At 46.8% G+C, this 13,495-nt stretch overlaps 1 protein-coding gene across 1 annotated transcript in view; it reads left to right on the top strand.

Annotated features, from left to right (window-relative positions):
* The first annotated feature begins 1,343 nt into the window (after positions 1–1,343).
* GUCY1B1 (guanylate cyclase 1 soluble subunit beta 1) overlaps positions 1,344–13,495 on the top strand; it is a 98,138-nt gene continuing 85,986 nt past the window's right edge. The window contains exons 1-2 of the mRNA XM_044298879.1: positions 1,344–1,477; positions 11,571–11,644. Of these exons, the coding sequence (XP_044154814.1) occupies positions 1,475–1,477; positions 11,571–11,644 (77 nt within the window). The 5' untranslated portion in view covers positions 1,344–1,474. The remainder of the gene's footprint in view (positions 1,478–11,570; positions 11,645–13,495) is intronic.

The raw sequence follows: 13,495 nt of genomic DNA, 5'->3' as shown, positions 1-13,495 counted from the left end.
GATCACCAGACATGAAGGAAAGTAAAAAAAAGTCTGAAGTTTGCCATGCAAATGATAGGAAAAAAACGGACGCGGATGACAATCTTGTGTGCCTCCGCGTTTTTTTCACAGTCCCATTGACTTGAATGGGTCCGTGAACCGTTTTCTGTGAAAAAAATAGGACAGGTTATATTTTTTTGACGGACTGGAAACATGAATCACGGATATGGAGGACAAACGATGCATTAGCCGAGTTTTCAAATGGGTCCGCAGAAAATCACGAAAAACGGCACAATGGACACGGAATGAAACAACGGTCGTGTGCATGGGGCCTTAGAATATTCTGCATTTTGTCCATCTGAACACATGATTACTCTCTGCTTCTTGCTTGTGGGCCAATGAGAAGGAAGCAATGCCAAGTTCACAACAATACTTAGTGCACCAATCAGTAATCTGTAGTCAGACCTACTAAAATGTGAAGTTCCACGTAGCGCGAAAAAATATTCTAATCACTGCCGATTAGCGCAATCGCGAATATATTGGAACATATCTATCTGCATATAAAGCTATTGTAATGTTCTGCCGTGCCAACCATTTTCTCCAGTCTCAGGAAACTTATACCAGTTTGAAAAATTTGGCCAAAGTGACCCACGCCTGTATTTCGCGTTACGAATTTGCATTACGCAATTTTTACATTTTGCCGATTTTTCGCATTCAATAAAATAACGTTGAATTCTTGAAATTAGTGAATATAAGATGAATATTCTACAAATTATTTGTGAAATATCGCAAATTCGAATAGAGCCCCTGCCGCTCATCACTAAAAACCGGTGTAAAGTAGAACTGGCTTAGTTGCCCCTAGCAACCAATCAGATTCCACCTTTCATATTTGACAGCTCCTTCGGAAAATGAAAGGTGGAATCTGATTGGTTCCGCCAGTTCTGCTGGGAGTAACAGTCTTATGGATAAACTAACACATCCCCCATGGTGTCAGGGTCCCTAAAAGCATAGTGTGTATACACCTTTAAGCCATGCACACCCTGTATCCTTCAGAAGACTCTGATGGGAGTTGTGATACAGCTCTGTGGTAATGTGTAGACCCCTGAGGAGGGTGTATTTCGTATCATGTCATAGTTGCATCATTTGTAACTCCTTTGGAAATAGTGAGGTTTCTTGCCCATTCTTCTGATTTAACCTTCTCCTTCCCACAACGCAGCAGACCGTCTCTTGGCTGTTGCTGCAGCAACAAGAGGAGGCGAGGATGTCTCCTTCCTCCCTGTCACCGCTCACAGCCCTGTCAGGCATCTTCTGCTCAGTGCTGGAGACTGAGCTCCTATTGGCTGCCGCCGCCCGCTCGTCACCAGGGGGCGGGGCTTTGTGTCGGACTCGGCTCGGCTGCTGGACTAAGCTCCGTTAGAGCTGCAGAGGCTGTCACTTAGTAACTCTTTATATACCATTGTCTTCTTGAAAGGGAGAAGGGGAAACCACTGGCAGAATGGTAGGTGCTTTGTGTAAAGTGAATGGGGATTATGATCTGGAGGTATGGACAATCATTTCAATTCTGTCTGTCTGTCTATCTATCTATCTGTCTGGATCAGGCACTGCTTGTATAATTGGGACATTGTGCCACCCAGTGTCACCACTGCTTAGCTTTGTGTTTTAGCTGCACGGTTTACAATACTGTTTGGGGGGGGGGATATGTTCTACATGATCACGTAAAGCACGTCCTGTTTTTTCCCCCGTCGCACACTGATTAATAGCACTGTTATCGCGTTTCGTGTCGGCACATCTGCATCACTGCTCCTGTTGTGCCTCCTTGTATCTTACTGTAAAACATGACGCGTTTCTGGCTACAGAGGAGATGCTGAGCTGAAAATTGCATAACGCGATTCTCTCTCATTGTTTTCCTGCCAAATGATATGAACAAAGAGATGCAACAGGGCACCGACTGGTGTGCGGGGAAATATGTTAGAAAATGGCTGTGATGTCACGGAGGGGGCATTGTCTTAATAGTTCACGTCGGTGCATTAGCTGCGTTGTCATTTTCGAGAAGGCCCTGGACTGGATTCCTACGCGTCAGGTGACGAGCCCTCGTATATCTTTAGCGTGCTTTACTTACGCGTCCAGTCGTCAGAATAACACGGTCTGTTGACTATATTTTGTACAATTCTTTGTCGTAGGCGTAATGTTTCTCAAAACTCCCCGAATACGTGTGTCTGCAGTGAAAACAGTTCTCTCGAGCGTTATTCTCTGTCGTTTTTGGCATCTTTTATTACTAAGCGATGCTGTATTAAATGCCACGTCTGATTAAAGGGGCTCCTGGATCTGAATACTTTTGTAATTGCTTGTAATATAAAATGTAGTTATTCACTGAAATCTATCTGTATAGCGCCACCTGCTGTTCTTTATTTTTAATTCCTCTGTCCTGCTCACTGAGATGGACACACATGCTCAGTTCCATCCTTAAGGGAACCTGTCACCTCCCAAAACCATCCCAAGCCGCCTGCAGTACCTGCGTGTAGCCAGCAGGGTGTTTCTAAAGATGTCTTTCTTCCTGAAGGCAGATGCATCAAAAGTACTGAAAACGTTGTTTTATCCCCTGCCCGACGCGCTTCTCCACACATGCTTGAAGTCACGGGGGCAGCGGCCTTCTTGCTCCAAGTCCCGGTAAACACGCCCCCTTCGCTGTGACTGACAGCCGGCAGTTTGGCTGGCTGTGCCGAACTCTCTGCATAAGCGCTGTCAGTCACAGCGAAGGGGGCGTGGTTACCGGGACTTGGAGCAAGAAGGCCGCTGCCCCCGTGACTTCAAGCATGTGTGGAGAAGCGCGTCGGGCAGGGGATAAAACAACGTTTTCAGTACTTTTGATGCATCTGCCTTCAGGAAGAAAGGCATTGTCAGAAACACCCTGCTGGCTACACGCAGGTACTGCAGGCGGCTTGGGATGGTTTTGGGAGGTGACAGGTTCCCTTAAAATTGCCACATCCCTGAGAAAGGACACGCCCCCGAAGCTGACAGCCTGAAATAAATCCAGCAGAACAATTGGAGCAATGAATGTGGAGATCTCTGGATCCATGTGAGGTACAGGGCCGGTTCTAAGTTTGGAGACTGGTGTGTACTATATGACTTTTTTTTTTTTACATTAATCATTGGATAACCCCTTTAAGCTGATCATGTATGGAATATGGTTGTGTATTTTATGGGTTTTTGCATTTATTTTTGGGAAACTGTGGACATAGTATATATGTTGTTGTCAGTGGCGTGAATACCGGGGAAGCAGGGGAAGCGGCTGCTTCGGGGCCCGGGCTGACAAGGGGCCCGGCAGCATGTCAGTCAACTCAACTTAGCTGCCTTTAAGTCAGTTTTTCAGGCCAGGCCCCTTCACAGTGCGGTGCCGGTGACATTGGGGGCCTGGCCTGTGACCTGTCCATCATCATCCAATCCCTCCCGCCCCTCCCCCCCCCCCCCGTGACAGGATTCAAGCCGGAAGCCGCTCTGTTATAGTTAGGCACAGCACAGTCTGGCACGCCCACCGTCATTCCTGACTCCTGACCAGAGGAAGCAGCAGGCGGGCGGGAGAAAAGCTCAGCCAATTAGGCAAGAGGACACACAGGAGCGGCACAGGAGCGGCACAGGAGCGGCACAGCAGCGCAGAGCGTGCATCAGTGACTGACTCACTGGGCTTTTCAGGTATGTGTGCCTGCTGCCTGTCTGCCCCCCTTGCCCATGTGTGCCCTGTGCCCACGGCCTTTGTGCCCCCTTGCCCAAATTGCCCTGCCAGGCCCCTGTGACTGTGCCTCCCTAAGCTCCCTGGTTGGCTCTTTCAGTAGAGCAGTGGCTGAGGCTGACCATTATGTGTGCCCAGGGACTGTGGGCCTCCTTTTTCTGTGCCAGCCCTGCCCTATGGCCCCTGTGCCCGCTGCCTGTGTGCCCCCCTTGCCCAAGTTGCCCTTGTCAGCACAGCTGCGCAACCCTGCCTGGCCCCTGTGACTGTGTCTCCCTGGTTGGCTCTTTTGGGAGAGCAGTGGCTGACCATTATGTGTGCCCCTGTGGCCTTTGTCTGTGCCCACCCTGGCCTGTGGCCCCCAGGCCATGGGCTGTGCCTTCCTAGCCCCTGTCTGCGCCCCTGGGCCCTGGCCCTTATCTGTGTCCCCTCCCTGGCCCTTGTCTGTGCCCCTGGCCCTTATCTGTGCCCCCCCCCGGTCTCTGTTTGAGACCCTGGCCCTTATCTGTGCCCCCCCTGGCCCTTGTCTGCGCACCCCCCCCGGCCCTTGTCTGGGGGGGGGGCATACAAAAATTTGCTGTGGGGCCCAGTCACTTCTAGTTACGCCCCTGGTTGTTGTCTATGCAGCTGGAACATACAGTAGACACTCTTATTGCACTGAAAAAATTATAGAGGGTTTTATGTATCAATAGAGGATGAACCAAAAAAAAGTATCCGCGTTGATCTAAAAAACATCATATCATTGGAAAAAAAATATGGCAAAAACATCTGCCTGATCTTGGTTTACACATTTCCACCCAGCAGGGGCGTTGCTAGGTCAAAACATTCGGGGCCTGAGCCCCTGATGTTTTGTCCCAGGCCCGAATGTCCTGCCTGCCGCCTAGATATAACTGTATTACAGTTGAATCTAATGCACTGCAAGAGATGAAGGACCTGTGATGACCTCACAGGTCATGTGATCAGTTCTGAATGCAGTAGCTGAAAAGGCCCTGTGATGATGTCACCATCATGTGACCAGTGCAGGAGAGGACGGCTCAGCAGTGAAGAGAAGCCCTGGGAAGAGGGTAAGGTGAGATCTGCTACATGAGGAGAGGTAAGTGAGGGGTAGATTACTCAGTGTGAGAGGCAGAGCAATGTTGGGAGTTGTAGTTATTTAACTGGAACTGTATGTTAGGGCTGAAGGGAGGGAAGTTATTTACATGGGACTGAAATTTGGAGGTTTACTGTTATTTACATGGGACTGTATGTTGAGGGTTAATTGTTATTTATATGGGACTGCATGTTGAAGGCAGCTGTGGGAGGGAGTGATATTATTTACATGGTATTGAATGTTAAGGAGTAATGTTATTTACATGTGACTGTATGTTGAGGGTGTCTGGGGGAGGGAGTGATGTTTTTTATATGGGACTGAATATTGAGGAGGTGATGTTATTTACATGGGACTGTATGTTGAAGGCGGCTGGGGAGGGGGTGATGTTATTTAAATGGAACTGTATGTTGGAAGGGGCAGGTGAGATGGTGTGATGTTATTTACATGGGACTGTATTTTGGAGGGGGCTTTAGATAGACAGGGATGTTATTTACATGGGACTATATAGTGGAGGGGGCTGGAGAGATGGTGTGATGGTATTTATATGGAAGTCTATCCCGGAGGGAGGGAAATAGTGCTATTTAGGGACTGTATGGCAGCGGTGCTGAGGAATTATAATTTCTGAGGACACTAAACGGAGGAATATAACTACAGGGGGCACAGCAGGCGGCATTATAAATATTGGGGGCACGTCAGGGCGAGCATTATAACAATAGAGGGCAATATAACTAAAGGGGCACTGCAGGTGGCATTATAAATACTTGGGGCGCTTCAGGGTGATCATTATAACAGTAAGGGGCCGTATAAATACTGGGGGCACTGTGGGGGCATTTTAAATCAAGGGGACTTTAGGCGTTCCTATTACTACTAGGGGCTCTATAGGAGGGATCCGTCTTATTTCTACTAAGAGCACTATGGGGGCCTTATTACTACTGAGGGGTCTGTAGAGAGCTTTATTTCCACTGGGGGAACAATAGGGGGCTTTATTTCTACTGGGGGCTCTGTGAGGGTATTATTAATACTGGAGGGCTCTTCTACTAATGGAGGCACTCTTGTGGAGCATTATCACTGTTAGGTCTAGTAGGGGGCAGTATTGCTAATGAGAGCATTCTAGAAGGGAATTACTATTGGTGGGACTATGAGGAGTACTGTTACTATGGGGGGCACTCATTTTTAAATATTTAGTATTTGGGGGTACAGAAAAGAAAGGAAGCAAAGGTGTCTGTGCGTCATACTCTGCAGAGACGAGGTGGTTGAGAGAAGTGTCCGGACCGAATGGAGAAGATGATGACAGAGAAGATCTACATCAGAGGAGAAGTCACCTGGGAGGCCCTGGATGTGAGAGGTATGTGCTGCAGTTGTTCAACTTAGAGAATTGGGCATTGATGCTTGGGCCCTGGATCTTTTGAGACCCTAGCAATGCCCCTGCCCCTCAGAAGTTTGTGATAACTGTGATTATCCACAAACGACAATTTTAGAAATATGTCTTAGAGACACTGTTATACATGGTCCCCTACTTTGTACTGTAGAATATATTTTTCACAAAAAAAATCCAGGTTGCTCCCCCAATCCTGAGCTACTTTCCAGGGAATCATCAGTTGAGTGCATAGCCACCATCTTCTCTTCCCAGGCAGCTGAACAGAGATTTGGTGGTAGCATGTCTGCAAGCCCCTGTTACATCTCCACAAGAGCATAGATATCTGGCATAGTCATCCACTGATTTATTTTCCAGCCTCTAACCAGTAGAATAATCAAACACTATTTGCATCGTGTTACCTGTGCTGAGCTTGTTTGGAGCATCTGTCCATAACCACCAGATGTTTCCTAGCAGGAGACAAGTCATATCCAAAAATCAGTTGTTACTTTATTCCTTATAAAAGCACAGCTACACCATGGAGAGACAATTCAAGAAGTAACTAGAATTCATAAAAACACATAAAAGGTAAAATAAAAGATTCTACAAATGGCATTATGTCATTTTTTTTTTTTTACTTGGGTAGCAACCAAAGGATTGTTCCATCATACTGTGTCTCAAATCTTGTGCCCAAAGGAGAACCCTTATAGTAGAACCAAATAGCAGAAAGTCTCTATCTTATTTTCCCTAAAAAATAAACTTTGAATCCTGCTCATAAGTGGGTCCCCTGGGCGCTGACTGGGCCCTGTAAGTTTTTAGCACAAAGATCTTTTAATAAACAACTTTTAAAGTTCCAGTCTGTGCTACTTTACATTGTAAAGTGAAGCTAACCTTACCTATACCTGGTACTTTGATAGCTTCTTCAGAGGCTCGAAGATACTAAGGCTGAAGGTTATGAAACTCCTGGAGCTGCATAATCTTGCGGGCTTCAGCTGACATTTAATAGTTAAAATCTACAAAAGTTTCTTGGTGGTCCAGGCCTTAAAGGGGTTTTAGGGCCTTAGGATAGGACCCTATCTACCAGAGCGAAACCCCAGAATTGGTGGAGGATGCGTGCAAGCGCAGTGAGGCAGGCGTGATTGCCGAAGTATTGTTTTTCATTTTTGCTCCGGGCACGGTTGTATGTCCTATATTAAACCCGCTAGATTTCATCCCGTGACCTTCAACAAAATGGAGGCCATAATGAAGGCTCTTGTGGAGGCTAACAAGCAGCAGCGAAAAAATCTACCTGCAACAACGGGAGGCTAACAGGCAGCAGCAAGAAACAAACCAGCTGCTGTTACAACACGTGATGGCTATAAAGATGGCAGGAACATCCCAAAGCTTCCATGATGTCCGAAAAGTGGTCCATGCGGCGATTCCCAAGATGACACCCTTAGATGACGTCGAAACCTACCTGGCAATGTATGAGAATGTGGCCACAAGGGAGAAACTACCCCGAGACCAGTGGACTGAGGTCGTCGCTCCGTTCTTGGCATCCGATTCTCAGCGGGTGTATTTCGACTTGCTGGACGATCAAGCGGCCGACTACCAGAAAGTAAAGGGTGAGATTCTGGCAAGACTGGGGACCTAGCGAGTACATCAGTGGGGGTTTAACCCGGCTGAGCCTGCGAGACCCCAGTATTATGACTTTTTTTCCTCCTGCAAAAGTGGCTACCGCCTGATGTGCTGAGTCCCACGGCTATTCTGGATTGACTATTAGCTAATATGTTCTGGAGGGCTTGGCCATCCCCTCTCCAGCACTGGATCGGCCAGGTGTCTCCTGGCAATGCCATGAAGATGGTGGACCTGGTGGAATGCTATGAGGCTACTAAGAATCTACAGGGGGTTTCTTTTGGGAGGAGGGCAGTCAAACTCCTGAAATCTCCACCCCAGGCCCGGGGATTTGACCCGATTAAACCCACCAGGGATGTACCCACTATGGGCTTGGCTCCATTAGTCTGCTGGCAATGTCAGGAGCCTGGCCATGTAAGGGTGGTCCTCATCGGGTTGAGCCCATGGACACTAATTGTGGTTACCATCATATACGATACCGTATATGCCAGGAAACTATGTGCAACAGGTACCCTGGAACCTCTAGACCACTTGTTCCAGGTGAAAGTGGTAGACACTCAAGCGGAGGCGCTGCTGGACACAGGGAGCCTGATGACCCTAGTTAAGGCTATCCTCGTGTGGTCCACTGAGTATACTGGCCGGAAAGTCGGGGTGATGTGCATCCATGGAGATTTAAAAGACTACCCCACCGCGCTGGTGTTTTTAACCAGGGTAGATGGCAGGTGGACCCACGAGGTGGCAGTCGACACAAATCTACGCTATAAACTCATAATAGGGAGAGACTTTCCTGGCTTCCCGGCCCTATGGCCGGTTGTGAGAGTTACTGATACCCGCGAGTCAGGGGTAAACCCAGGAGATTGGCATTGTTCATAAGGAAGGCCAGAACCATGGGAACCTGAGGCCGAAGGGCCTGCAGTAGGGGCGACTGCCACTTCGGTGGAAGAGTGGGAGACAACCCTGCTGAGTGTAATGGTGGTAGACGTCGAAGACTTGCCACCAGGTCCTGAGTTGGAGGACCTCAACGTCTCCGGGGAAAATTTCGGTACAGCACAACATGGGGACCCAACCCTATCCTGAGCCTGGAAGAATGTGGTAATAATTGATGGGGAACCACAACAACATGGGGCTGAGTCGAATATGCTGTATCGGGTAAACCAGCTGCGGGGTGAACATAGTGAACAGTTGGTAGTGCCCCAGGCTTATCGCAAACTTGTGTTAGAGTTAGCCCACCAACATGTTCTTGGGGGTCATCTTGAAATGCAGAAAACACAGGACCGGATATTACCATGATTCTACTGGTCCAGTGTGTTTAGAGAGGTAGACGAAAGTCTTGCCTGACCTGCCAAACAACTAGCCCCCAGCACCTTTTCCGCAGTCCCTTAGTACCTCTCCTGATCATCGAGTTACCGTTTGAGCGAATCGCTAAGGGCCTCATAGGTCCAGTACCGAAGTCCGCTAGAGGACACCAACATATCTTGGTCGTCCTAGAATACGCCACTTGGTATCCGGAGGCTGTGACATACATTGGCTAAACTTATAGCTAAATAGTTAATGGAGATGTTTTCCCGAGTGGGGCTACCTAAAGAGGTTTTGACTAACTATGTCCAAGGTGATGAGGGAACTCTGTAAGTTGCTGCACATCAAACAGCTATGGACGTCCGTTTATCATCAGCAAACTGAATGCCTGGTACAAAGGTTTAACCAAACATTAAAAACATGTTAAAAAGAGTGATGTCTAAGGATTTGAAGAACTGGGACCTCCTATTGCCCTATCTTATGTTCGCAGTGCGAGAGGTGCCCTAGGCCTCTACTGGGTTCTCGACCTTCGAACTGCTATATGGCAGACATCCTCATGGTCTGTTGGACATAGCCAAAGAGGCGTGGGAGCAACAATCTACCTTGTATAAAAGTATTGAATATGTCACCCAGATGCAGGAACGTATGGAAACAGTGTTGTCTTTTGTAAGAGAACATACGGAGGCAGCTCAGAGAGCTCAAAGTCGGGTCTATAATCGTCATGCTCGGTCGGGATCTTTAACCCAGGAGATTGGGTTTTGGTTCTGGTACCAACCGACAACAGTAAGTTCCTGGCTAGGTGGCAGGGACCCTACGAAATAATCGAAAAAGTTGGAGAGGTAAACTACAAGGTACACCAGCCAGGGCGGCGAAAGCTGGAGCAGGTGTACCATGTGAATTTACTTAAACCGTGGAAAGATAGGAAAACCTGTACAAAAGACAGCCCGCGGCCAGGTTTTCTAGGAGAAGAGGTACCGGTCCCTCTGTCTGATGCAAGAGAGGCAGCTGCCACAGTAAAAATTGCTGACAGCCTCTCCTCTAAACAGACTCAGGAGGCTAGGGAGTTCGTTAGTCGGAACACGGATGTGTTCTCGTACCTCCCTGGACGCCCTTCCATAATCCAGTATGACATTGTCACTGAGCCTCAGGCAGAAGTCTGATTAAAACCATATAGGGTACCCGAGGCTCGGCGACAAGCCATATCTGAGGAGGTGCAGCTAATGTTGCAGCTAGACGTCATTGAGAAGTCAAAAAGTGAGTGGGCCAGTCCTATAGTATTGATACCCAAGCCGGACGGGACGTTGCGGTTTTGTAACTACTTTAGAAAACTTAACAAGGTTTCCAAATTCGATGCTTATCCCATGCCCCGGGTGGATGAGCTCATTGAGAGGTTAGGACAAGCCCGGTATTTTTCTGTTTTGGACCTCACGAAAGGATACTGGCAGGTGCCAGTGGGGAGGAGCATCCCGTTGTCTTCCTCAGCTGTAAGCTCACCCCAGCCGAGACCATGTACAGTATAGTGGAGAGAGAGTGCCTGGCTATCAAGTGGGCACTCGAGTCTCTCCATCATTATTTGTTGGGGAGAAAATTCTGCCTGGTGACCGACCACTCCCCTCTCAAGTGGATGAGCCAGGCCAAAGACAGAAATGCCTGGGTCACCAGATGGTTCCTTTCCCTATAGAACTTAACCAGGGCAGGCCGGTTGCAGGGAAACGCAGATGCCCTGTACTGAGTACATTGTCTGGCGAGTGTTCCCTCAGGGTTGGACAAGTGTGGGGGGGGGGGGGGGGTATGTGACACAGTGAGGGGAATGGTCTGGGAAAACAGGTGTTGATGGGTTTTTATGCAGCCATTCTGACCTATGGACCTATACGACCCCATAACACTGAATGCCGCTGATTAGAGGTCTTTTTGCACGTCAATTTTTTTATTATTATTTATTTATTATTTATTTATTTCCATTTTTTACTTGTATGGAATAGTGCAGCAGACCCCATGTAGAGATAACCACGAAAAAAAAATCGGGTGGTATGCAGTTGTTTTTACATGTACATTCACGGGGGACGGATGCCCCAGGAGCTTTCTCTGCGCATACACTAAATGGACAATCAAGACAGAGTATGAAAAGATTCTTTACGAGGACCTGTAACCCTTTTGACCTATCTGTCAATTCCGAAATATCTATTCTTATGACTCTGTGTTGTGCCGTTCCTCTGTTATTCCCTTTAGAAGTTAACAGTCTGCAATAAAGGTCTAGATGGATGTTACCAGTCACTTCACAATCTGCCATTGGTGGCACTGATTAGATAGTATCAGACTGTGCAGGGACCCCCCCCCCCAAACTGGTAACACCCATCTGGACCTTCATTGCAGACTCCAGGCAATTCATTCATAAATTCTATAAGGAATAACAGAGGAACAGCACAACATACAGTCATAAGAATAGACGCCACAAAATGAAATGTTTATTTGCCTACTTATAACAGCACATTTCTTGTCTTCTTCATTTATAGTATGGATTCGTCAATCATGCCTTGGAGCTGCTGGTGATAAGGAACTATGGAGAAGAAGTATGGGAGGATATCAAGTAAGTTGTTGGCTGGAGCGTCATTCTATATACTTGTAATGTTTTTTGTTTTTTTTTATGTAGCAGAGCTAATGCTAATGTTTGGGTCAGTATGCCACAATCTTTTCCTTCAGGAATGAAAAAAAACGGAAAGTTATTTAAAAGTGCATGTTCATATCTCAACACATAATATTTTGTATATACAGTCGTGGCCAAAAGTTTTGAGAATGACACAAATATTAGTTTTCACAAAGTTTGCTGCTAAACTGCTTTTAGATCTTTGTTTCAGTTGTTTCTGTGATGTAGTGAAATATAATTACACGCACTTCATACGTTTCAAAGGCTTTTATCGACAATTACATGACATTTCTGCAAAGAGTCAGTATTTGCAGTGTTGGCCCTTCTTTTTCAGGACCTCTGCAATTCAACTAGCCATGCTCTCAATCAACTTCTGGGCCAATTCCTGACTGATAGCAACCCATTCTTTCATAATCACTTCTTGGAGTTTGTCTGAATTAGTGGGTTTTTGTTTGTCCACCCGGCTCTTGAGGATTAACCACAAGTTCTCAATGGGATTAAGATCTGGGGAGTTTCCAGGCCATGGACTCAAAATGTCAACGTTTTGGTCCCCGAGCCACTTAGTTATCACTTTTGCTTTATGGCACGGTGCTCCATCTTGCTGGAAAATGCATTGTTCTTCACCAAACTGTTGTTGGATTGTTGGAAGAAGTTGCTGTTAGAGGGTGTGTTCATGGCTGTGTTTTTGTGCAAAATTGTGAGTGAGCCCACTCCATTGGATGAGAAGCAACCCCACACATGAATGGTCTCAGGATGCTTTACTGTTGTCATGACACAGGACTGATGGTAGCCCTCACCTTTTCTTCTCCGGACAAGTCTTTTTCCTGATGCCCCAAACAATCGGAAAGAGGCTTCATCGGAGAATATGACTTTGCCCCAGTCCTCAGCAGTCCATTCACCATATTTTCTGCAGAAGATCAATCTGTCCCTGATGTTTTTTTTGGAGAGAAGTGGCTTCTTTGCTGCCCTTCTTGACACCAGACCAACTTCCAAAAGTCTTCGCCTAACTGTGCGTGCAGAGGCGCTCACACCTGCCTGCTGCCATTCCTGAGCAAGCTCTGCACTGGTGGCACTCCGATCCCGCAGCTGAATCCTCTTTAGGAGACGATCCTGACGCTTGCTAGACTTTCTTGGACGCCCTGAAGCCTTCTTAACAAGAATTTAACCTCTTTCCTTGAAGTTCTTGATGATCCTATAAATTGTTGATTGAGGTGCAATCTTAGTACCCACAATATCCTTGCCTGTGAAGCCATTTTTATACAACGCAATGATGGCTGCACGCGTTTCTTTGCAGGTCACCATGGTTAACAATGGAAGAACAATGATTTCAAGCATCACCCTCCTTTTAACAGGTCAAGTCTGCCATTTTAACCCAATCATCCTGACATAATGATCTCCAGCCTTGTGCTCGTCAACATTCTCACCTGAGTTAACAAGACTATTACTGAAATGATCTCAGCAGGTCCTTTAATGACAGCCATGAAATGCAGTGGAAAGGTTTTTTGGGGATTAAGTTCATTTTCATGGCAAAGAAGGACTATGCAAATCATCTGATTATTCTTCATAACATTCTGGAGTATATGCAAATTGCTATTATAAAAACTTAAGTAGCAACTTTTCCAATTTCCAATATTTATGTAATTCTCAAAACTTTTGGCCACGACTGTAGAATTAATATACTGCATTACTTATCTTTTGATGAGGCACAGGTTACATTCTGTATTTTTATTCAGAGATTCATTCACAATTCTATAGGCCCCGAAGTTTAAATCTGTCAATCCTTACTAGTACATT

Source organism: Bufo gargarizans, chromosome 1 (genome assembly GCF_014858855.1).
Source record: "Bufo gargarizans isolate SCDJY-AF-19 chromosome 1, ASM1485885v1, whole genome shotgun sequence".
Taxonomy (NCBI): Eukaryota; Metazoa; Chordata; class Amphibia; order Anura; family Bufonidae; genus Bufo; species Bufo gargarizans.
Note: the sequence above shows the minus strand (reverse complement) of the source record. Positions and strands in the feature narration are given on the sequence as shown.